Here is a 24,034-nt window from a genome sequence, read left to right on the forward strand (position 1 = left end):
GAAATGCTTTTTACCACAGAAACGACATGAGAAATGATATACAATATATCTTTATGGAGATACTAATGTAGACCAAAATTCATTAAATCTCACCCGTTTCATTTCACAAGCTAATTAATAGTAAGTAGTTCTGTGAACATATTTGTTTAAATATCTGTTTGAGTTTATTTTTCTTCTCCATATCTTTTCTTACCTCTTTCTTCATACAAACACACTGGCCTACTGTACACACTCAAGTGCTATTCAGTCACCAGACCAGTGCAGATACTTTGCAACATGACACTCACCCAAAATTTTATGAGGAAGAAGGAATTCTGGGGACCCTTGCCAAAGAGCTCCTTCAGTCCTCCTTTCTTTTCAGGGAATTTGTCATAAATCTGACGAATGTCCACTGACTCCAGCAAGGCATCGCTATAGGAGTGGTTCGTCTGTCCGATGTGCACAAAGAGGTGCTTGTTGTACTGAAAGACAGTAAACATGAGAATCTTACAGAGCTAATATCAAAAAAGACACATATGTAAATCATTTAAAAAATGCTTTTGGGTATTGATCTCTCAGTTTATTGCTGTTCTGTTTTCAATAACTGTAGAACATCTGGCTGACTGAGATCCTCAGCCAAATTCTAATTTACAGTACCAGTCAGTCTGTTCTCCATGTGTATGATACATAAAACTATAAATAAGATACATAGTCATAAGACAAAAAGGAGGAATGCCAGCAAATCTGGGAATATCTTCACAATTAAATCTGTACTATTGTCCTAATGCTCTGGTTGTGAGAGAGTCAAATCTTATCATGAGGGTTATTTCAAAGTCACTGTTGCCCTTTACTTCAGTACCAGAGTGCTGCATGGCCTCTCCAGCCTAGCCTTAAGGCCATGTAACCATCTCAAATATTCAGCTAAATACAAGATTAATGGCTGTTGTCATGCGATATCAATAACAAAATAAAATTCTCGGGGGAATGCAGACAAACCAAGACAGATCGCTCACGTCCAAACCAAACAATAAAGAATGTGAGGCATGAGCTTAGGGCTGCTGGCCTGTGTGCCTTTTCACATGACGTGACATGGGTCTGTGGTCCATCTTACTTTCCCTAATCCCAGTGTTCTGTGTGTGTGTGTATGGTCGGTCAGAACTAGCGAAGGGAATTCAATCAAGTGTGCATTCATTCTCGTCTCTTTGATCCTCGACAGTGTGCAGCTAGACTCTCTGTGTGGTGAGAGGGGGCCAGAACTGGCTGATAAGAGCTGGAAATGACTGACAGCTATGTCTCGTGAGAGCGGCCATGAATACAGACAATACCCTCCCTATCTTGACATGCTTTTACATGCTTTCATGAAAAAGAAGAGCTATAAGAGCGAGCGGGTATTTTTTCCCTCAACATTAAAACCCCATAAATAACCCTGAGGTAGTGCCAGTCTGGATACAGTGAATAGGTCAGTGGCAGTGTGTAGTGGTGTAGAGTGGTGATGAGTAGCCTGGTAGAGTGGTACATGTAAGATACATATGCAGTGGTGATGAGTAGCGGCAGGTAGCCTAGTGGTTAAGAGCGTTGGGCCAGTAACCAAAAGGTTGCTGGTTCCAATCCCCGAGCTGACTAGGTGAAAAATCTATTGATGTTCCCTTGGGCAAGGCACTTAACCCTGATTGCTCCTGTAAATCACTCTGGATAAAAGTGTCTGATAAATGAGTATGGGGCCCTGATACTCACTGAGTCTTGGTCTCTCTGCTGCTCCAGGAAGGCAGAGAACTCCACTAGCCGGAGCTTGGATGTCCCGATGGAGCGGCCATGCCACGCTGGGACTGTGGGGGCTGGGGCTGACGTGGGCTCATAACCTGCATCACAACCACCATGAGCAACACTCAGATAACACAACTCCTCTCTCTGACATATCATCAAACTGAATTGTATCTCCATAACTCATTATAATGTCAGATTTTAAACAACGCCACAGGTCTACGTATTAAGAAAAAAAAGGAAATTGGTTGTAAGCATGAGTGAAAGCCTTACTGGAAATCGTTGTTGTTACTCCTGGCTGGATGGGATATGCTTGTTGGGTGAATGGCTTGATGCTAAAACAGAGGGAGGATCCCATTAGAAAAATGCAATGGTCTGGAACATCTACAGAGCAACATATTGAATATATCACTACTGACAAGCAGCGAGGAAGAAAGAAGGCTGACTGAAGTATTTGTACGAGAGCCCATTCATTTCTATCTCTGGAACATATAGGCCCTTCAACCGCAGCACCCACAAAGAAAATATTGGCGAGTACGTGACATACAGAGCGAGAGAGTGAGCGGAACAGCAAGAGGGTGGACAGAGAGAAACAGAGAGAGGGAGAGAAATGGAAAACAGTCACGTTGCATGTGTTCTGAGAATAGAACACAATACTCACTCTTGTGATGATCCAGGTTGGGCTGTCGATATCATGCCCTGCCAAAACTAGAGAATTAGATATATCAATACAAAACAAAACATCCAAACACATCACCGAAAAATACTTCCAAGCAGCGCAATTAACACATGTAGTTATCTCGACTAGCATTCGTTTTGATTGTGTGCTTATCAGATGTGGTCAGTTTCCATAAAGCCCTGGTGTGTGTAACGTGATTTGGATGGGACGTCAGCTGTGTTGGCTGGGGAGCAGGGGGCCTGGTGGCTGCCCTCTGTGGTGTGTTGGTCTGAGTGGACCGATAGTGGGTTGCCGGCGGGCCTCTTACCCCTGCCGCTCCGGGGAAGGCTGGGCGCGGGATGCCTGGCAGGCCCAGCTTGTTGTGGATGGCGGTAGCAGAGACGATCTGAGCCGAGGACATGGAGGCCATGCTTTGGAGGGCTTTGTCCTTCACGGTCTGATCCTTCAACAGCCATCACAAAAGGCTTAGCACTCACAGACGGCAAGATGGGGGACATAGAACAGTGATAACAACAGCCACTTCTAAACACACAAGCACACACACTCGCCTCCAACAACAACGGACAGCATGCATGTTAAAAGCAAACATATTGCGGCAGCCATTAAAGAAGTGGATTGTTTCAAAGGAATGTGCCACAGAGTAAATTGAAAATTGAATTCCTGAAAATGGTAAGTCTAGGTATGCACTTAATGCTTCCTTGTTGACAAATCTATCACTAACACACTTCCAACCATATAGAATAGGTAATAGAGTGATTAATAACTCCTTTCTCCGTTATTCCTTAATTCAATAGTTCTTATGTCAAGGTTGGATTTGTCTGCCTGACAGAACACAGTTAACCATACAAATAGAATGACTAAATTAAGTCTGAAGGACGAAAGCTTTGGTTAAGAGTTCCTTTCATGGCTCCTCTCACCAAGTCCCCCCACTCTTCTCCTTATGACCTAAACTGGGATATGCTTAACACCCCGGCCGTCCTACAATCTAAGATAGATGCCCTCAATCTCACACAAATTATCAAGGAACCTACCAGGTACAACCCTAAATCCGTAAACACGGGCACCCTCATAGATATCATCCTGACCAACCTGCCCTCTAAATACACTTCTGCTGTCTTCCACCAGGATCTCAGTGATCACTGCCTCATTGCCTGCGACCGTAATGGGTCCGGGGTCAAACGACCACCCCTAATAAAACACTTCAGCGAGCAGGCCTTTCTAATCGACCTGGCCTGGGTATCCTGGAAGGATATTGACCTCATTCCGTCAGTAGAGGATGCCTGGTTATTCTTTAAAAGTGCTTTCCTCACCATCTTAAATAAGTATGCCACATTCAAAAAATGTAGAACTAAGAACAGATATTGCCCTTGGTTCACTCCAGAGTTGACTGCCCTTGACCAGTACAACAACATGCATTAGCATCAAATAGCCCCCGCGATATGCAACTTTTCAGGGAAGTTAGGAAGCAATATACACATTTCTACATATTTCCCTCATTAAAATACAAATCAATTCATAACATTTTTGACATGCGTTTTTCTGGATTTTTTTGTTGTTATTTTGTCTCTCACTGTTGAAATAAACCTACCATCAAAATTATAGACTGATCAATTCTTTGTCAGTGGGCAAACATTCAAAATCAGCAGGGGATCAAATACATTTTTCCCTCACTGTATGTGAGCATCTACAAATACCTAGGTGTCTGCTCTCCTTCCAGACTCACATTAAGCATCTCCAATCCAAAATTAAATCTAGAATTGGCTTCCTATTTCGCAACAAAGCATCCTTCACTCATGCTGTCAAACATACCCTCGTAAAACTGACTATCCTACCGATCCTTGACTTTGGCGACGTCATTTACAAAATAGCCTCCAACACTCTACTCAGCAAATTGGATGTAGTCTATCACAGTGCCATCCGTTTTGTCACCAAAGCCCCATATTCTACCCACCACTGCGACCTGTATGCTCTCGTTGGCTGGCCCTCGCTTCATATTCGTCGCCAAACCCACTGGCTCCAGGTCATCTATAAGTCGTATCTCAGCTCACTGGTCACCATAGCAGCACCCACCTGTAGCACGTGCTCCAGCAAGTATATTTTACTGGTCATCCCCAAAGCAAACTCCTCCTTTGGCCACCTTTCCTTCCAGTTTTCTGCTGCCAATGACTGGAACGAATTGCAAAAATCACTGAAGCTGGAGTCTTATATCTCCCTCACTAACTTTAAGCATCAGCTTTCAGAGTAGCTTACAGATCCTTGCACCTGTACACAGCTCATCTGTAAATAGACCACCCAACTACCTCATCCCCATAATGCTTTTTTTTTTGTTGCTCCTTTGCAACCCAGTATCTCTACTTGCACTTTCGTCTTCTGCACATCTATCACTCCGGTGTTTAATTGCTAAATTGTAATTATTTTGCCACTATGGCCTATTTTTTGCCTTACCTCCCTAATCTTAATATATTTACACACACTGTTTATAGATTTTTCTATTGTGTTATTGACTGTACGTTTGTTTATCCTATGTGTAACTCGGTGGTGTTTGTGTCACACTGCTTTGCTTTATCTTGGCCAGGTCGCAGTTCTCAACTGGCCTATCTGGTAAAAAAAATAAAAATGAAAGGCTTCAGCTCAATACAGTACATGAGGACTACAATCAGCCTTTGTGTATCAGAAAAATGTAATCACATTTAATTTAATGTTGATATTAAGCAAGGTTATTTAATCGATAGCAGGAGTAGTGAGTTAGGGAGTTAGTGGCTGAGGGAACGACGGAGAAATACTCGCTAGCATCAGTTCCACTCAGTAGTCTGGAGTATACCATCCAGCTAAACCCTATCTATGGCATTCCGTTTCTACTGTGTTAACACAGCAGCACAAACAAACAGAATGATGTAGTTTCTTATCTCAACACAGGTAAAGCAGTATACAGTATGTCTTCTGACCCATCCCTACAGAACTAGGGTCCCCATGAGAACACATGCAGAAGCTGATGTTAAGCATGCTGGCAAGAGCTGTACAGTATCTGTAGATGCAGTGGTGTGAAACTATGACGGAGGCCCACAGACTAGACAGTCACTGGGCTGCAGCAGCAGCTATGGTACTATAGCAGAAGCAAAGATACTCAAGGTCTGACAGGTCTGGCAAGAGCAGAGCGAGGTGCTTGGACAGATAATTGATACTTACCATGCTTGTAACCTGAATGCAAACAAACAAGGTTTTATTGTAATTTTACAATTTTACAATCTATCTGGACAACAATCCTGCTTTAGCAAGATGTAAAAATGTATGTATTATCAAACAGCATTGTGATTTCAATGATGATAACAACGAGCATTTCTAGGAATCACTTTAATCAATTTGACAATGTAGGTGAAAGTTCTATGATTTCATTCAATTAATCAGATTTCAGTTAATCAGATTTGATTAAAAAAATAATGCTTGCAAAATTATATGAATTCTATTGAATCATATTTTAGGACATTATACCCTTTGGTCATAACAAAAATGTAAGAAAACCTAGACTGACAAAATACAATTTTTAAATGGTATAAAATATTCAAATGTGTATTCAAAGCAAACTGCACTTTGAAGTATTCATGCCATGTCCTCTGTCAAAACATTACACTGAAATAATGTATCGGTACAGGAACCTCAGACTCATTAATCAACTAGCACTGCTGTCACACTGAAACTTGGATAGTAATAATGTGGGGTGGAACATTTTGGAGAATGTGGTGGACTTGGAATGTCTGAGGATTTGATCACTATGGTCAGCTATGGTTCGAGAGAAGTAGCAAAGAATGGCACCATAATGACTGTCATTTCACTCAACATGTCTCAGATAAAAAACGAGACAGAGCAGATTTACAGAGATGTTCCCTGTAAAATGGAGGGGGACGCGTGCCTTTCTTTTTGCTGCTGATCTCTAATTTGCTTTAGATGAGAGTAGACAGAGACCCGTACAAAAGATGGCTGTTTTAACTCAGACAGACGCACTGTGCCTGAAAGACCAGGCATTCACAGCTGGCTGACACACACACACACACACACACACACACACACACACACACACACACACACACACACACACACACACACACACACACACACACACACACACACACTAATGAGGGGTCATTAATCCATCTGAACACTGGGAACAGGGGAAAGTCAAAAGATGTAGTCATCCCCTCAAAGACGAGAGAGAAAGAAATCTGGTCCTTAAACACACATACATTACCAAATGACCCTTGTAAAAATGTTTTGAATTACAGGTACATGTATGACAAGATTACATCTTTCACAATATACAGTTTTGAAAAGGTATATTTGGTGTTAGCCCATGATTTTCAACACATTGCTATTGGTAAAATGAGTCACAGAGGAAGAATGTAATAGGACAGCTACACATGTACACAGAGAAAAGAAGGCAACTGACAGCAATGTCAATGTAATAGCCTAGAGTTATCAATATGGAGGGTTGGCACAACAGCAGAGAGGGCAGGTGAGATGCTGCTTCCTCATGGTCTTAACTCAGCATTGACAGGGGAAGATGATTAGGTTAAAACAGCAACAACAAAAAGGAGGCAAAGGTTTTTTCATAGACCACCCTTAGTCTTTGAACCTAAACCCTTTATACATGCAGCACATCAGTGGCTGATAGTGTGTCTGCTTATGACATGTAAACAGAGTTCTGCTGATGACCTCTGAACTCCAGCTCTCAGCCACTCACCAACAGCCAATGCATCTTGCCAACATGCTTTCCCACATACAGTACAGATAACACCAGTACCAACCTCTGATTCTGGGTTCACATTGTCATGCCAAACAGAAAGAAAGAAGCAACAAAGTCCACAAACTGTGAGCGCCATTTGCTTTGAGGGTTTTATAAGGATCCAACGCAGTTGGGCTCATTTTAATTTAACTGTAGAAAATGATGACATTGCCTTTTGGATGTCTGGACTAACATGAAAATATTTTCTTGGCAAAAAATACAGAAGAAAGTGAAATTCTTTAAGCTCTTTTTAAGAGTGCCCACTCTGAGCTATGTGGAACAGATTTAGAATATTTAGCAAGCCTTCCTCTCATGAGAATATTGAATTTCTCATTCACATTATATCTATATATGCTCCCGAGTGGCGTAGCGGTCTAAGGCACTGCATCTCAGTGCTAGAGGTGTCACTACAGACTAGAGGTCGACTCATTAATCGGAATGGCCGATTAGTTAGGGCCGATTTCAAGTTTTCGTAACAATCGGTAATCTGCATTTTTGGACACCGATCATGGCCGATTACATTGCACTCCACGAGGAGACTGCGTGGCAGGCTGACTACCTGTTATGCGAGTGCAGCAAGGAGCCAAGGTAAGGTGCTAGCTAGCATTAAATGTATCTTATAAAAAACAATCAATCTTAACATAATCACAAGTTAACTACACATGGTTGATGATATTACTAGTTTATCTAGCTTGTCCTGCGTTGCATATAATAGATACGGTGCCTGTTAATTTATCATTGAATCATAGCCTACTTCGCCAAATGGGTGATTAAACAAGCGCATTCGCGAAAAAAGCACTGTGTACTTAACCATAAACATCAACGCCTTTCTTAAAATCAATACACAAGTATATATTTTTAAACCTGCATTTTTATTTAATATTGCCTGCTAACATGAATTTATTTTAACTAGGGAAATTGTGTCACTTCTCTTGCGTTCTGTGCAACAGAGTCAGGGTACATGCAGCAGTTTGGGCTGCCTGGCTCGTTGCAAACTGTGTGAAGACTATTTGTTCCTAACAAAGACAGCCAACTTCGCCAAACGGGGGATGATTTAACAAAAGCGCATTTGCAAAAATAGCACAATCATTGCACGAATGTACCTGACCATAAACATCAATGCCTTTCTTAAAATCAACACACAGAAGTATATTTTCTTAAACCTGCATATTTAGTTAAAAGAAATCCGGGTTAGCAGGCCATATTAAACTAGGGAAATTGTGTCACTTCTCTTGCGTTCATTGCACGCAGAGTCAGGGTATATGCAACATTTTGGTCCGCCTGGCTCGTTGCAAACTAATTTGCCAGAATTTTACGTAATTATGACATAACATTGAAGGTTGTGCAATGTAACAGCAATATTTAGACTACGTATTTTACTCGTTAGATAAAATACGTAACGGTTCGTATTTCACTGAAAGAATAAATGTTTTGTTTTCAAAATGATAGTTTCCGGATTTGACCATATTAATGACCTAAGGCACGTATTTCTCTGTGTTATTATGTTATAATTAAGTCTATGATTTGATAGAGCAGTCTGAGTGAGCGGTGGTAGGCAGCAGCAGGCTCGTAAGCATTCATTCAAGCAGCACTTTTGTGCGTTTGCCAGCAGCTCTTCGCTGTGCTTCAAGCATTGCGCTGTTTATGACTTCAAGTGTATCAACTCCCGAGATTAGGCTGGTGTAACCGATGTGAAATGGCTAGCTAATTAGCGTGGTGCGCGCTATTAACGTTTCAATCGGTGCCGTCACTCGCTCGGAGACCTTGAAGTAGTTGTTCCCCTTGCTCTGCAAGGGACGCGGATTTTGTGGAGAGATGGGTAACGATGCTTCGAGGGTGGCTGTTGTCGATGTGTTCCTGGTTCGAGCCCAGGTAGGGGCAAGGAGAGGGACGAAAGCTATACTGTTACACTGGCAATACTAAAGTGCCTATAAGAACATCCAATAGTCAAAGGTATATGAAATACAAATGGTATAGAGAGAAATAGTCCTATAATAACTAAAACCTAAAACTTCTTACCTGGGAATATTGAAGACTCATGTTAAAAGGAACCACCAGCTTTCATATGTTCTCATGTTCTGAGCAAGGAACTTAAACGTTAGCTTTTTACATGGCTCATATTGCACTTTTACTTTCTTCTCCAACACTTAGTTTTTGCATTATTTAAACCAAATTGAACATGTTTCATTATTTATTTGTGGCTAAATTGATTTTATTGATGTATTATATTAAGTTAAAATAAGTGTTCATTCAGTATTGTTGTAATTGTCATTATTACAGATGAATAAATACATTTTTTTTTATCGGCTGATTAATCGGTATCGGCTTTATTTGGTCCTCCAATAATTGGTATCGGTATTGAAAAATCATAGTCGGTCGACCTCTACTATAGACACCCTGGTTTGAATCCAAGCTGTAATCACAATGGGCTGTGACTGGGAGTCAATTGGCCCAGCGTCGTCCGGGTTTGGTCAGTGTAGGCCATCATTGGGAGTCCCATAGGGTGGAACACAATTGGCCCAGCGTCGTCCGGGTTTGGTCAGTGTAGGCCATCATTGGGAGTCCCATAGGGTGGAACACAATTGGCCCAGCTTCGTCCGGGTTTGGTCAGTGTAGGCCATCATTGGGAGTCCCATAGGGTGGAACACAATTGGCCCAGCGTCGTCCGGGTTTGGTCAGTGTAGGCCATCATTGGGAGTCCCATAGGGTGGAACACAATTGGCCCAGCGTCGTCCGAGTTTGGTCAGTGTAGGCCATCATTGGGAGTCCCATAGGGTGGAACACAATTGGCCCAGCGTTGTCCGGGTTTGGTCAGTGTAGGCCATCATTGTAAATAAGAATGAGTTTTTTACTGACTTGAATAGTTAAATAAATAAATACATTTTAAAATGCTATCTATTTTCAGACTTGCATTATGGACACTTAAGTAATACTATAACTTATATTGTTCACAAACCTAAAATATAGTCCTTAAGTTTTTAAACGGATCCTTACAATTGTTTTCAAAGCAAATTCACGTATTGTTCAATGACAATAAAGAAAATAGAAATAAAACACTTATGGAGAGGTGTGTGTGTGTGTGTGTGTGTGTGTGTGTGTGGTTATATTATGAATTCTAATCATAAGCAGGGAATCTAGACTACGGGAATCAGAGCGTCAGGCATTCACTCTGTCACCACGGGAATCAGGAAGTAAGACGACGCACAGCAACCACAAGCCCAAAAGCAGAAAAGCGCATACCTTTAGCTTGGAATGAAACTCACGAGATTTCCTTCTGGCAAGAACCTGAATGTGACTAGACACCTGCGGGGTAGGGGAGGGGAGGAAAACAAAGGAACAGCCTGTAACCATGGCGATGAAAAGCCCCCCTGCAACTGGGCAAAGCCAGACGTACCTTGATGGCAGCTGAGATTTCTCGAACTTTCTTTCTTGCTAAGACCTGTATGTGACTAGACACCTCCAATTTTTTAAAACAAAAGAAGAGAGAAAAAACAAGAAAACCAAAAATACAAAAAGGATTACACATCTCTTTGTTGAGAACACTTCAGGGGGATTTGAGCTGCCCAATAGGATAATAGAAGCATATCCAAGCCACACACCAAGCTCACAGCCACAAAGCATTGTGTTGCCTGTTGTTGTCACTTAAGTGAGCTGATTAAGAAGGATGCAGGCCTCTTTAGCACACATTAACAGGGCGCAGATGTGATCGACTGTGTACTGACTGAGAATCGGACAGTCTTGTATCCTTAAGGGAGCCGGATAAGGTGTTTCAGAGGCCCATGCTGCTTCAACATTCACACAGACTTGGAAATATGTCATGCTTTTGTATAAAATATTCAGTTGTGTAAATGGTTGGCTATAGTAAGATAATGTGTGGTCAGTCTGCATTTCTGACGGGGGAGGGACGAACACTTGGTCTGAGGGGGATTTCCTTCCTCTCCTCTCGGTCTTAATCAGGCCAATCACACACAAGTGGCTGTTGAGGCAGGTCACCCGGGAATGATCAAAGCCTAAAAGCATGTCTGTTAATACGGGGAGCAGGGTAATGGGAAAGTACTCCGTTCCAGCTCGCCAAAATAAGATTACAATTCAATCTGACATTCCTTATTTTAATCAACCTATGCCTTGATATTGTTTCCTCTAGTCTCATATAGAACAAGGCTCTTTAGTTAGAACAGTGAATGTGGAAGTAATCATAATATTTCAAATTATGTTAATTAACTCAAATAAATTACCATTATTTCTGATTGAGACTGATTTCTTAACATCTCAACACTTCAATAATTAAATATGAAATATTTGTGTTTTTTGATTGTATCATAAATTATATTACAGCAGGCAAACAACCTTCTGCCTTGTGTGATCCCCCATTGAGAGAGTGAATTACAGAGACATAGCACACATGACTTTCCTCTAGCTGGCTGATCAATTCCCACCCAGCTATAGAGTGTCTGTCTGGACACAGGGGTGTTTATCATGGACATACGAGCATGACTTCCTGCTCAACTAGACTGATGGACCTCATGGCCAGACACCTTACCACCAACTGATATTATGGGAGCTTATGGGTAACATCTATTTATATCTAGTCTGTTGCTTACATCAACTGGAAACTTATAACATACAACAATAATGTTGTTATTAATCCATGTCCTATCATCTATGTCCTAATCCAGTTTCTGTTGTGATTATTGTAAAACAACAAATACATTTTTCACAACAAATATTGAGTAATGTATCCACCTTATAACACCCTTCCAGACGGAACAAGTGAATTATAGTTGAGTTACTGTAATGTGATGGTGTCCAAGTCAGTGTGTGTGTGTGTGTGTGTGTGTGTGTGTGTGTGTGTGTGTGTGTGTGTGTGTGTGTGTGTGTGAGAGAGAGAGAGAGAGAGAGAGAGAGAGAGAGCGTTTGCAGAGGCATCTTCTCATGCAGGATAACTGTAAGAAGACTAAACACATCCAGGGTCTGGTAAGACAGCCTCCCCTCAGAACAAGCATGCAGCAAAGCTCTATGTGTGTGTGTGTGTATGTGTATGTGTGTGTGTGTGTGTGTGTGTGTGTGTGTGTGTGTGTGTGTGAGTGTGTGTGTGTGTGAGTGTGTGTGTGTGTGTGTGTGTGTGTGTGTGTGTGTGTGCCCTGTGTTCTCTCCAGCAGAAACACAGACAGCGGGTACATTCAGGTCTTCTTCGGTTTTAACATGCCATGCAAACTTTTCCGCTCTCTTCTTACCTGCTTCCTCGTCCTCGTCTTTCCAGTCCGAAGCTTGATGTATCGGGCTATCAGCTCATTCCGACCTGCAGAAAGCACACAGCAAGGAGAGAGAAAGGTTAGCACACAATAAGCCATCACTGAGATCCTGGACTTCGTGTGTCCTTTTCATTTACAATGACACAAATGAAGCACACAATAGTCAAATATGCATCATACTGTATAATCATCAGACATTTACATCTCACTATATACATCTCGACAAACAAACAATAATCCCATTTAAATGTAAAAGCGGCATGTTGCATTAGCATGCGAAAGCCCTACAACAAGCATACAGCCTTTCAAATTCATCTAATTGAATCCCATTCTCTTCAAAGCCTCACACTATGAAAAGAAACTGATCCAGACATTCGTACTGTTACTGTAAATAATGGCACTGGAAATATATTAATTTAAGCAGTGCTGTTCTCACTAAATGATTATTAAAGCATGGGCTTTGTAGTGATTTCCAATTAATGGCAGCTCCAAACATTCTTCTGCCCTCAGCTCGCCTCTAATTGCTGCAGCGATGCACAATGACCCCTGCTTAGCCTTTTCATATGGTAATAACATACCGCCACCCCAAAACTATTACGCAAATTATAGGTAAGGAGCCACTCTAATTATGTGTCCAGCTGAAGGCAACCAATGCCATGGACCTACTTCTCCCTCCCATGTCCTTTAAACAACCAAACAGGCTTTTTTTCTCCAGCTCTATGAAAGGCCTTGTCTTGATATTTCACTTAGCATCATCAATATACAACGGTACATTGGCTACGGAGCAGTGACTGTGTTCTCAGAATGGAAAAGCTACAACATTTCCTGTGAAAGGCAGTGGATGGCCTAATGCAGAGGCTGCACATGGGGATGGTGACTAAAGTGAAGTATAGAACAAGCGTAGTGGAGGTGGTGGCAGGCAGGTCTGGGTTGTTAGGCTGGGGCTGTATGTTCTGCCTGTTGTTTGTGTAATGTCACACCGAGGCAGCCAGGCAGAAGCCTCCACCTGCTGTGAACCCAGGGAGCGCGCTCTGTTCAGGTGTGCCAGATGAAAGGACGTTCAGTCTGGGTATTGCCCCTCGAGTTACTGCCATTAACAACACCTGTCAACGGAGAGGGTCTTTCTCTCTCTCTCTCTGGCTGTCTCTCTCTCTCTCTCTCTGGCTGTCTCTCTCTCTCTCTCTCTCTCTCTGGCTGTCTCTCTCTCTCTCTGGCTGTCTCTCTCTCTCTCTCTGGCTGTCTCTCTCTCTCTCTCGAGCTGACTCTCTCTCTTCTCTCTCTCTCTGGCTCTCTCTCTCTCTGGCTGTCTCTCTCTCGGGCTGACTCCCTCAGTGTTATTTTTGGATGCCAGAGGGGTTTGGATGCCAAGATGTTTGCTTTCACTATTTTATCAAATGCCCCTAGATTCACCACTGGCTCTATATATAAGCATGTCAAATGTTCAGTTTCTTTTGAAAGAAGACACCCTGATGTAGCAGATTTACCAGTGCCTTTTCAAAATGGCACATTTAAATCAGCGCACTGATAAAACTGAAGAGGTTAAGTAAACACATGTTGTGTAGCACAACACCTTGCTCCATGTGTCTGGCACACCCAGACAGGTGTTGCTCTGCAGCGTGACGGGGGCTGGGGATTGTTGTGGGCGAGGCACCAGGAGGGAGGGGTGTGGCGAGAGTCGTGACCCAAGTCTCGCCTCCTCACAAGGAGCATTTAGACAAGGCCAGGGTGACTGAATCAGGTCTCCTTCCCCTGGAAAAATAAACAGCATCTGGGGGATTTCAATCCCTGCCCGGGCCTCCCAGCGTGCCTGCACAGTAATCTCTCCCAGATGAACCTAGGGGCTACGCTGTTTTCAATAATTCACACACTGTGTACACATAACATGACAATAAGGGCATTCATGCAGACGCCTGATTCCTAGATCAAAGCACACAAATGCTTACTGCTGAATTTTCTTTTTTTTCTTGACCAGGCTGAAAAAAGACTGCTCAGCAGGTCTTGGCAAGCCTGCTTTCTTTCCTGTGTTTCCACAGCAAAACAACATTTGCTAAAACAGCAACTGGCCACATTCAGCACTCTGAATCCACTTTATTCAACCGCTCTCCGACTTACTCAAAATGTTTCTGAGGGGCAATACTGTGTCTCCCGTAAACTAATCAACACTTGTGTTTTACTCTGGGAGATGTGGTGCAGTGCCTGGAGTCGCGGGGTAGAGAAGTTACCCCCGTTGAGAGTTCTATTTCAACGCTTTAAAGTCCGGCCTTTTCATTTCACTGGAACCTAAAGCAGTGCCAGATGACTTTCTTTCTTTCTCCCTCTCTCTCTCTTTCCTTTTCATTCACACTTTTCAAGTACAGTTGTGTTTTCAATTTCCTCTTTTAAAAGCACATTACATAATTGGAAACAATTGGCATTGGATCAAACAAGCTTTTCGATGCCATGAACGTTTTTACTTAACTAAAGTGAAAGAAGTCATTCAATTCATACAAATGAGAACAATCAATTCAAAACAGATTAGCAGATTATTTCAATGAGAATCAACAGATTACTATGCCCTAAACAGTGAGAACCAATAGCATTTAGGGAGTTGAAAGTTGTTGTGAATCAAGATAGACCCTTTTCTCCACATGAGCATCAGGGTCCCAGCTCTGCTTCATCCCACATGCTTATTTCCACTCTGTGGGAGGTAAGAGTCAGAGCTGACATGAGCTGTTCATCTTATTTAGTGAGGTATACGACTGGGATGAATTATCACCCCTAAAGACACTGCAGCAGCCTGTTTTACTCCACTATCTGTCAACATGTTGGCTAACACCTTCTCCCAACGCAAGACCAGACTTTTACGCTGACCTGGCTCCTCTGCATCTCTCCTCCAGAGGTTTCCCGCTGGGCAAAAGTAACCCTGCATCATAACCGATGATGCCCTGGGCATCCGCCTGAGTTACAGAGCGCTGGAAGGGAATTGCTGAGGGGGAAGCTCTCAATCTTTGGGAGTTGGGACCATCGTTTGGGAGTTGGGACCACGATTTCATTTTCACTCAGGTTGATGGGTGGATAGTTGTGCCCCACTGGAGGAAAATAGGGAAAGTCATGGCGAGGGGATGGGGGTTAACTGAGGGAGTTAACTCTTGAAGGCGGGTTCTTGTTGTCACTCAAAGCAGCAGGAAAAGGATTAGATATTTATGGTGTGATCCCCAGAGTAGAGTCGCTCTGTGGATTACTTCCCCCTGGTAAGAATGGTCTCCTCTGAATCTCAATGACCCTGAAGGTCCTGGGCCATATCAATGGCACTCAAACCCCAGCACCACAAAGAGCCAGTCGGTCCACTCTTCCTGGGATTGTCCCCCAGAGCTGATTCTTCATTCAGTCAGAAATCTAATTTGGCCCTGAGCATCCTTCCTCCCTGGGAGGATCCTGGAACAGCCTCACCCTGGTCCCTAGCCCTGCTGGGTGTTACAATAGTAGTAGAGAATATAGTCACAGTCCACTCAAGCCTGACCACAGGAATGCACTTTTTCTGCCCCTGCAATCAAAAATCAAATCAAATTTGATTTGTTACATGAGTCGAATACAACGGGTGTAGACTTAACCATGAAATACTTGCTTAAGAGCCCTCCCCAACGATGCAGAGTTTTAAAAAATAATCATGAAAAAAAATGGGGGAAAAAGTGGAATAAAATACACAAGAATGGATCTATATACAGGGAGTACCAGTACCAGATCAATGTGGAGGTATATACAGGGAGTACCAGTACCAGATGAGGTATTTGAGGTAGATATGTACATGAAGGCAGGGTAAAGTGACTAGGCATCAGGATAGATAATAATACAAGTAAAATAGTGTGTGTGTGTGTGTGAATGCTTGTGGGTTTTGTGTGAGAGTGTCAGTGTAGTGTGTGTGTGAATGAGTGTGTATATATAGTCTTGTGAGTGTGCATAGAGTCAGTGCAAGATAGGGCCAGTGCAGATAGTCCAGGTAACCATTAATTAACTATTTAGCAGTCTTATGGCTATTTAGCAGGCTTAAGGCTTGGGAGTAGAATCTGTCTCGGAGCCTGTTGGTCCTGTTGCTCCGGTAACGTTTGCTGGACGGTAAGGGTGCACAAACACACTTTTAATAGGATAATGTTTCAATTCAACATGTGATGGATGACCTGCTGCTTAGGCCTATTAGCTGTCATGGTTCAGACAGCAGCACCACTTATTTCATGGTTTGAAACATCTAAGGTATGCAGTTATTGTAGCACATAACACGTTCCACCATTAAACTGTAAAAATGTTTTTGAGTGAGACTGCAGTAGTCTATGAGGTTAACTGGCCTAGCTGGAAAGTCCCCCGCTCTATCCCTCCCTGAACTATTGGGGTTTACACAGCTGCTGTGTCTGCTTGCTCCTAGCTCCCATCCAACACCCCCGTACAGCCAGCCCCCACACTGCCTCTACCCCACCCCACTCATACCCCCTCTGGTGTTGCTGGAGCCTGCTTCCCCCTAAAAAAAACAGACTCACAGTTTATTTACAACTCCTCCACTTTCCCTAGGCATATTCTGACCATGTTCAATCACACGTTGAGTGACATTCATTAGCATTACTCCAAGTTGAACTCCCTCTTTAGGAATCATTTTCTCAATGTTTCAAAAATCCCCACTGTATCATTTTTTGTTGAGCGCTCCAACTCCTTTCTACCTTGAATGAGTCCTTTTGGAAATGTTTCTCGGTAAGCCCTTCTCATCATTTATATGTCTTGACTCTCTCTCTCCTCATCACATTACTGTCTCTATATTTAAACTAAGCAATGCTAACAAACCGTCCATCATTAGCTGCTCCATGAAAAGCAGAGAAGCTGAGTCTTGCAGGAGATACAGTATATTGATGTTTGAGTTGAAGTTAGTTCATCCCACATGTGTAGACCACATGTCCTTCTGCTTCAGCCCATATTCTAAAGTATCCTGCTACGTATGAGTGGTGAGTGACACCGGGGAAAGACAGGTGGTGCTGTGGTCTGACTATTGTCACCTGCCAGGAGAACAGCAGTGCTAGAGCCTCATCTGAAGAAGGGAATGAGATAGACCAATAGCCTGGGTCATGTGGCCATAATATCCACTGAATATATATGGTATGAGATATTAATTTAGGTCGAAAATGGTGCTGACCCTCCAGAACTTGAACTCAGCCCAGACATACATGTTCTCATCCATGTCAGTGATGAGATACATTTCTCCAGAGGGTGAGCTGGTATAAGTATAAGTGAGCTTGATGTGCATAAATTTGCCACTGATCACGCACCCAGAGGCCATTGTAAACAAAGCATCTCCACTGGCATATCAATGAAAAGATCATTAAATCTGAACAGGCCCCAAAGCAATGCACCCGCATATGATAAACATTGGAATAATTTAGGTTATGGTGTATTAAACGTTTTAACTGCCTTGGTTACGTCCTTTGAGTGGTAATAACAACGCTTTGCTGAAGGTTTTTTCCCTCCTTTTCAAGGCGCTCATTTCCTGTAGCAGCACTTTTGTTTAATGCAGGCACAACCACAGTCACATCTGGTCCGGCGGTGGGCGATGATGTCAATGGATGTTGAGACCGTGCTGGGCCTGGCTCCATGTCAGCCACTCATGTGGTTTTAACTCTCTCCTCTTAGTAGGACAACGGGACACGCCTTGAACAGCACAGGGGGCAACCTCTCGCCCACACGCCCTTCCCCCACCAAACATATCTATCATTCGTTGTCATTCAAATGTTATTTTCTCAAGTGTCACTTGTCAAGGCCCAAAGGGAACCGCCAATGTGATTTCGCCCAGGCTTAATCTGAATTAGACCTGTGAAAGCTTAACACGCTGTAAGATGTTCGGGCACTGCTCAGTCATTATCTCAACCCAATATTTAGAACATTGTGCTGTAGGAAACTACTGGGTAAAGCACCTATTACGCATTCTCCAGTCTCTAAACATTCATTCGTAAGTCAAGGAGCACTACAGGGGACTTTCTCAAACCAGAGGAAGTGCTTCCTTGTCTCCCCCCCCCTCCTCCTAAAGACACAGGCATCTATGTAAGTATCGATTACATGAATGCTTGTCAATGTAAATGGCTTGACAGTTTTCCTGTTTGGGCAGAGTAAGAGCAGCATTGATCCTTTTCCATTGGGTTTCCTGTCCCCGAATGCAGTGTGGGCCAGAGGCCAGCCTCTCTCTCTATGTGGATGGAGTAGCAGGTTCAGACAATAGGCCTGACTTCCTTGTCATCCCTGATAGATTACTCAGGGGTCTCAGGCTAACATTAGCATTACAATAGACTAAAGCAACAATCTGGAGGCATTCAGCAGGAGGGTCCCTGGCTGGGTCAGGGTGTGGGTAGAGGAGGCATTCAGCAGGAGGGTCCTTGGCTGGGTCAGGGTGTGGGTAGAGGAGGCATTCAGCAGGAGGGTCCTTGGCTGGGTCAGGGTGTGGGTAGAGGAGGCATTCAGCAGGAGGGTCCTTGGCTGGGTCAGGGTGTGGGTAGAGGAGGCATTCAGCAGGAGGGTCCCTGGCTGGGTCAGGGTGTGGGTAGAGGATGCATTCAGCAGGAGGGTCCTTGGCTGGGTCAGGGTGTGGGTAGAGGAGGCATTCAGCAGGAGGGTCCTTGGCTGGGTCAGGGTGTGGGTAGAGGAGGCATTCAGCAGGAGGGTCCTTGGCTGGGTCAGGGTGTGGGTAGAGGAGGAATTCAGCAGGAGGGTCCTTGGCTGGGTCAGGGTGTGGATAGAGGAGGCATTCAGCAGGAGGGTCCTTGGCTGGGTCAGGGTGTGGATAGAGGAGGCATTCAGCAGGAGGGTCCTTGGCTGGGTCAGGGTGTGGATAGAGGAGGCATTCAGCAGGAGGGTCCTTGGCTGGGTCAGGGTGTGGATAGAGGAGGCATTCAGCAGGAGGGTCCCTGGCTGGGTCAGGGTGTGGGTAGAGGAGGCATTCAGCAGGAGGGTCCTTGGCTGGGTCAGGGTGTGGGTAGAGGAGGCATTCAGCAGGAGGGTCCTTGGCTGGGTCAGGGTGTGGGTAGAGGAGGCATTCAGCAGGAGGGTCCCTGGCTGGGTCAGGGTGTGGGTAGAGGAGGCATTCAGCAGGAGGGTCCTTGGCTGGGTCAGGGTGTGGATAGAGGAGGCATTCAGCAGGAGGGTCCTTGGCTGGGTCAGGGTGTGGGTAGAGGAGGCATTCAGCAGGAGGGTCCTTGGCTGGGTCAGGGTGTGGGTAGAGGAGGCATTCAGCAGGAGGGTCCTTGGCTGGGTCAGGGTGTGGATAGAGGAGGCATTCAGCAGGAGGGTCCTTGGCTGGGTCAGGGTGTGGGTAGAGGAGGCATTCAGCAGGAGGGTCCTTGGCTGGGTCAGGGTGTGGGTAGAGGAGGCATTCAGCAGGAGGGTCCTTGGCTGGGTCAGGGTGTGGGTAGAGGAGGCATTCAGCAGGAGGGTCCTTGGCTGGGTCAGGGTGTGGGTAGAGGAGGCATTCAGCAGGAGGGTCCTTGGCTGGGTCAGGGTGTGGATAGAGGAGGCATTCAGCAGGAGGGTCCTTGGCTGGGTCAGGGTGTGGGTAGAGGAGGCATTCAGCAGGAGGGTCCTTGGCTGGGTCAGGGTGTGGGTAGAGGAGGCATTCAGCAGGAGGGTCCTTGGCTGGGTCAGGGTGTGGATAGAGGAGGCATTCAGCAGGAGGGTCCTTGGCTGGGTCAGGGTGTGGGTAGAGGAGGCATTCAGCAGGAGGGTCCTTGGCTGGGTCAGGGTGTGGGTAGAGGAGGCATTCAGCAGGAGGGTCCTTGGCTGGGTCAGGGTGTGGGTAGAGGAGGCATTCAGCAGGAGGGTCCTTGGCTGGGTCAGGGTGTGGGTAGAGGAGGCATTCAGTAGGAGGGTCCTTGGCTGGGTCAGGGGTGTGGGTAGAGGAGGCATTCAGCAGGAGGGTCCTTGGCTGGGTCAGGGTGTGGGTAGAGGAGGCATTCAGCAGGAGGGTCCTTGGCTGGGTCAGGGTGTGGGTAGAGGAGGCATTCAGCAGGAGGGTCCTTGGCTGGGTCAGGGTGTGGGTAGAGGAGGCATTCAGCAGGAGGGTCCTTGGCTGGGTCAGGGTGTGGATAGAGGAGGCATTCAGCAGGAGGGTCCTTGGCTGGGTCAGGGTGTGGGTAGAGGAGGCATTCAGCAGGAGGGTCCTTGGCTGGGTCAGGGTGTGGATAGAGGAGGCATTCAGCAGGTGGGTCCTTGGTTGGGTCAGGGTGTGGATAGAGGATGCATTCATCAGGAGGGTCCTTGGCTGGGTCAGGGTGTGGATAGAGGAGGCATTCATCAGGAGGGTCCTTGGCTGGGTCAGGGTGTGGATAGAGGAGGCATTCAGCAGGAGGGTCCTTGGCTGGGTCAGGGTGTGGATAGAGGAGGCATTCAGCAGGAGGGTCCTTGGCTGGGTCAGGGTGTGGGTAGAGGAGGCATTCAGCAGGAGGGTCCTTGGCTGGGTCAGGGTGTGGGTAGAGGAGGCATTCAGCAGGAGGGTCCTTGGCTGGGTCAGGGTGTGGATAGAGGAGGCAGAAAGCCTTTAACTTGACAAGAACAGCGACACACTGGGAAACAGTGCCAAGAGGAGAACCTGTCACTAACAATAAAGGAGACTTGTGGCCTGGAAAATGAACAGGTGACAGACAATGGTGTCCTACGTTTGGCTTTCCATTTCAAGTAACCTACATTTTAATATGTACAAAATTTTTTTTTTAAATGACGCAACAATAGCCGAGTTGTATAATCATTAAACATTATCACACTGCAAAAGTATGTTGTTTGTATTGGTGTTAATTGTACAAAAACAATTCTTGCTGAGCTGCCAAGCTGAACAAAACAATAGGTCTGCCCTTTGAGCAAGAGGCTAGCTGAAACAATTCCAGTGCTTCTAACAATAAAGGTTTGAAGTTGCTAAGATCCTGCAGGTGTTTCCTCATGAAGGTGTGGCTCAAAGAAACTCCCTCCCCTCTTCCTCCTCCCCCTTTTCTTCAAATCTCTGCTCTCTCATCAGTAATAATTAGGGTCAGAGGGAGAGGGGGCTCAGCCCCTTATGCCAGGGAAATCCATTTAGAAAGAGGATAACGTCTGTTGATCCCAACATCTGACTCCAGCCAACCAGCTACTTATTAGGGTGGCTTAACCCCCCCCCTCCACCCATATTTAAAGTGTGGGGCCCTAAGAAAGACTTCAAGGCCAAAGTTGGCACGTCGACGTTCACACACACTCGGGCCATTCTTAGGGTCACAATAGTTTAGCCCACCCCCCACGATGACAGACACACACGTCCCACCCATCCCTCCTGGCTTTTACAAACTGAAAGTTTAAGCCTAATTATCTTCCAGAGAGGCCGTCTGCGTGCGTCCATCTGCCTCCTGCTGAGAGGGCAAGGTCACAGGCAAACACACGTATACACATCCTCTACATCCTACTCACTCAGCTTGCTTTAATAATCCATCGCATGGTGCCATGCTGCTGAGTTAGAGGAAAAAAAGGATTAATAAAGACCATATGTTCGTTTTTTTGCACAAAAAGTTTTCAAGAATGTTTTTCTGAATTATTTGAAGGGATTCTGATTTGTCATCTGCAGTCTGTACATTCATTGTAGCCTTCACCCAAAATTCCACAATCCATGATTTGACTATTTGATTTGTAGAGCCTGCTGTGTGCCTGTGTAAATGTAGGGCAGGCTCCTTAATATGTCTGGGAGAAAGAATTGGAACATCAGTGGCTGTTTGCTTTCGGCTCTGACCTCGGTCCCAACACTCAACATAGGTATTTCTCATTCATACCGCCACAGATCACAACAATTCAGAGCTAATTTGAAACAGAAAAAATCAAATAATGAAACCAACCCATGAGGGCACTAATGTAACACTGAAGAAGAAATTTGGTTGGTTTAAAAAGTCATTAAGTAATGTGTCCCCTCTTCAGGACTTCTCAAACAGGCCGGTGGGGCAGACAGAAACCACAGAGATTCATATCACCCATTTACAAAACATGAATGCCCTCGAATAACTCACTAAACTCACATATGGTTTTACACGAACAGATGATGTTTTTAAGATGATGTTTACATAATATCATGTTTAACATTAAAAACGCCATATAAAATGAGCTCCACAAACAAAAAGGCAAAATCCAGTCCACTTTCAAAGACATAGACTTCTGTCTAAAAATGTATTTATCTATGAGAAGATCTTATATTTGCTGAAGTATAATCTAATTTTCTCTTAGATACGCTATGATTTCAAGTGATTCATCTACCCCATTTCTGCAGTTTGTTCATTTGTGGTTTCTAATGTGAGGCCTTTGCTGATTGGCTGAGAAAATAGAAGCATTTCCTTCTGATGATTAGGGCTACAAAGGGTGAGCTCTTCTATGGAACGGCTAGGCTATATTTGTGGTCTTAAGAAAACAAAGAACAAACAGAGCAGCAGACCCCAAACCTGAGTAATGTTTCTCATTCAGTCATCGAGACATCCAACAATATCCGCTACTTAATCATTGTCATGTGATATAACTGTTGTTCCACAGTGAGTAACAGCATGGTATGCAACCAGGATCTACAAGCATTCAGTGGTAATAGACCATCACTTTCACCCGCAGAAAGTGGCCAGCTGAATAGGCTTCGCCAAGTTCTCGCGACTCCTGATACACATCCATAATTCAACCCAGTGGAGGTCGGTGCTCACAGACACTCAAAGGCACTGTGTTTAGTCTTCAGGCCTGATTAATGGATAAAAAGTCTCATTCGGTGGCTGGAAATCTGACTGCTGATCAATTAATATCTCCTTATAATGTCTTTGTATGTAATTAATACCTCTTTAAACATATATTTATATCTGCCAACACCAAAAAGAAATCAATACTTAACTTTAACTGACCTTAAAGTGGGGTAAAAGCCCAGTGAGTGGTTGAGGTAATGAGTCAGGTTAACCGCGAGAGATTAAAGGTGGGGTATTTTCTCTCAAGCTAACGGGACATCAGATATCAACAGGTTACTGACCTGGATCTTCATGGAGACACAGAAAGGATTACACCAGCTAACCTCTGCTAAATGGCGACTGTGTTTTGGACAGGGGCAAGGAGTTAGGGGCGCCACCCATCACTCAGTGGCCCTGGCCGGCTCTACGTCCTCTCTTCCTGGCCTGTACTGCTTAGGCGAGCCTGCGGCTGAGGCCTACTCCCCCCTCTCAGAGCAATACATGCGCTCACCGGGGACCAATTAACGCAACCAGCACTCGTCTGAATCACTCTATCAATTAGAAGCCACTGAGTATATCATCACATACATTACTGCAGAGGCAGGCCTGGCCGTTGGGTCGGGGTGTGTCTTTCAGGAGTAGTGAGGGAGGAGAAGAGAGAGAAGGACGGAGGGATGAAATAAACAACCAGGGAGTCAGGCTACAGTCAGACTGGCTGCTGGACTAATCTGTGAGGGCGGCGGTAATTAGGAGTCCCCTGTGGAACTCGTAGCGGAGCGCGGCCGATGTGTGAACATGACGCTGGCTGGCAGGCAGGGAGGCACCCCCAACCGCCCCCTCACAGGGTTAAATCAATATTTTCAATCTCTCAGGATCAATCCGGCAT

The 24,034-nt window shown here is 44.8% G+C and overlaps 1 protein-coding gene across 6 annotated transcripts in view; it reads right to left on the minus strand.

The window, feature by feature from the left end:
- Positions 1 to 24,034, minus strand: part of LOC115113636 (transcriptional enhancer factor TEF-1) — a 78,124-nt gene that overhangs the window by 5,682 nt on the left and 48,408 nt on the right. For 2 of the 6 annotated variants that reach the window (XM_029641504.2, XM_065013068.1), the window contains 8 exons: positions 12,431 to 12,495; positions 10,437 to 10,499; positions 5,606 to 5,617; positions 2,727 to 2,861; positions 2,402 to 2,448; positions 2,014 to 2,075; positions 1,714 to 1,838; positions 288 to 461 (listed from right to left, as the gene is read on the minus strand). In XM_029641504.2, coding sequence (XP_029497364.1) covers positions 288 to 461; positions 1,714 to 1,838; positions 2,014 to 2,075; positions 2,402 to 2,448; positions 2,727 to 2,861; positions 5,606 to 5,617; positions 10,437 to 10,499; positions 12,431 to 12,495 — 683 coding nt within the window. Of the gene's footprint in view, positions 1 to 287; positions 462 to 1,713; positions 1,839 to 2,013; positions 2,076 to 2,401; positions 2,449 to 2,726; positions 2,862 to 5,605; positions 5,618 to 10,436; positions 10,500 to 10,590; positions 10,654 to 12,430; positions 12,496 to 24,034 lie in introns of all 6 variants that reach the window. The other 4 variants (XM_029641499.2, XM_029641503.2, XM_029641502.2 and 1 more) reach the window with 4 other exon arrangements.

The sequence above is a fragment of the Oncorhynchus nerka genome, linkage group LG28 (genome assembly GCF_034236695.1).
Source record: "Oncorhynchus nerka isolate Pitt River linkage group LG28, Oner_Uvic_2.0, whole genome shotgun sequence".
Lineage (NCBI taxonomy): Eukaryota > Metazoa > Chordata > Actinopteri > Salmoniformes > Salmonidae > Oncorhynchus > Oncorhynchus nerka.